Genomic DNA, 544 nt, shown 5'->3' on the forward strand with positions numbered 1-544 from the left:
AAGAGGGCCAGGCCGGGAGGGTCTTTACCTGCAGCTCCGCCCGCTCCACTTCCCACTGGGCTCTCTCGACCTCGAAGCGGGCCCACTCGTGCTGCAGGAAGTGCAGGATCCCCGGGAGACTGTACTGGGCTCGGGCCGCCCCCGCCGCAGCCGCCCCGTCGCCGGCCGCGGCAGCCTCCGCCAGAGGCCCGAGACCCTTGGCACCGCCGGCGCCCGGGTGGTTGTTGCTGAAGAAGACGCCGGGACCCGCTTGCTCGTCCATGGCGGCCGCGGGAACCGGGGGAGCTGCCCAGGCGCCCAGCAGCGGAGGCAACTGCAGCGGCCAGCAGTGCCTCCTCCTCCCTCCGCCGCTCCCCGCCCACACCCCAGTCAGCAGGGAGCAGCCGCCTGGGCGCGGGGGCCGACCGAGCCCGGGACGGGCCGGGAAATGGGTCAACTGCGGCGCGCGGGCTTCCCGGGGCTTGCTGGGAAATGTAGTCGCAGGGCGTGGCGCCGGCGAGCGCGGCCCGGGCGGCCTGTGGGGTTGTGATCGGCTGGGGCGGGG

At 75.0% G+C, this 544-nt stretch overlaps 1 protein-coding gene across 3 annotated transcripts in view; it reads right to left on the minus strand.

The window, feature by feature from the left end:
• The window catches only part of STRN (striatin), a 111,480-nt gene extending 111,119 nt beyond the window's left edge, over positions 1-361 (minus strand). For all 3 annotated transcript variants that reach the window (XM_024753453.1, XM_024753452.1, XM_024753451.1), the window contains exon 1: positions 29-361. In XM_024753453.1, coding sequence (XP_024609221.1) covers positions 29-262 — 234 coding nt within the window. In that variant the 5' untranslated portion in view covers positions 263-361. The remainder of the gene's footprint in view (positions 1-28) is intronic.
• Between the last annotated feature and the right edge of the window lie 183 nt (positions 362-544).

Source organism: Neophocaena asiaeorientalis, unplaced genomic scaffold (genome assembly GCF_003031525.2).
Source record: "Neophocaena asiaeorientalis asiaeorientalis breed wild unplaced genomic scaffold, Neophocaena_asiaeorientalis_V1.1 scaffold171, whole genome shotgun sequence".
NCBI lineage: Eukaryota > Metazoa > Chordata > Mammalia > Artiodactyla > Phocoenidae > Neophocaena > Neophocaena asiaeorientalis.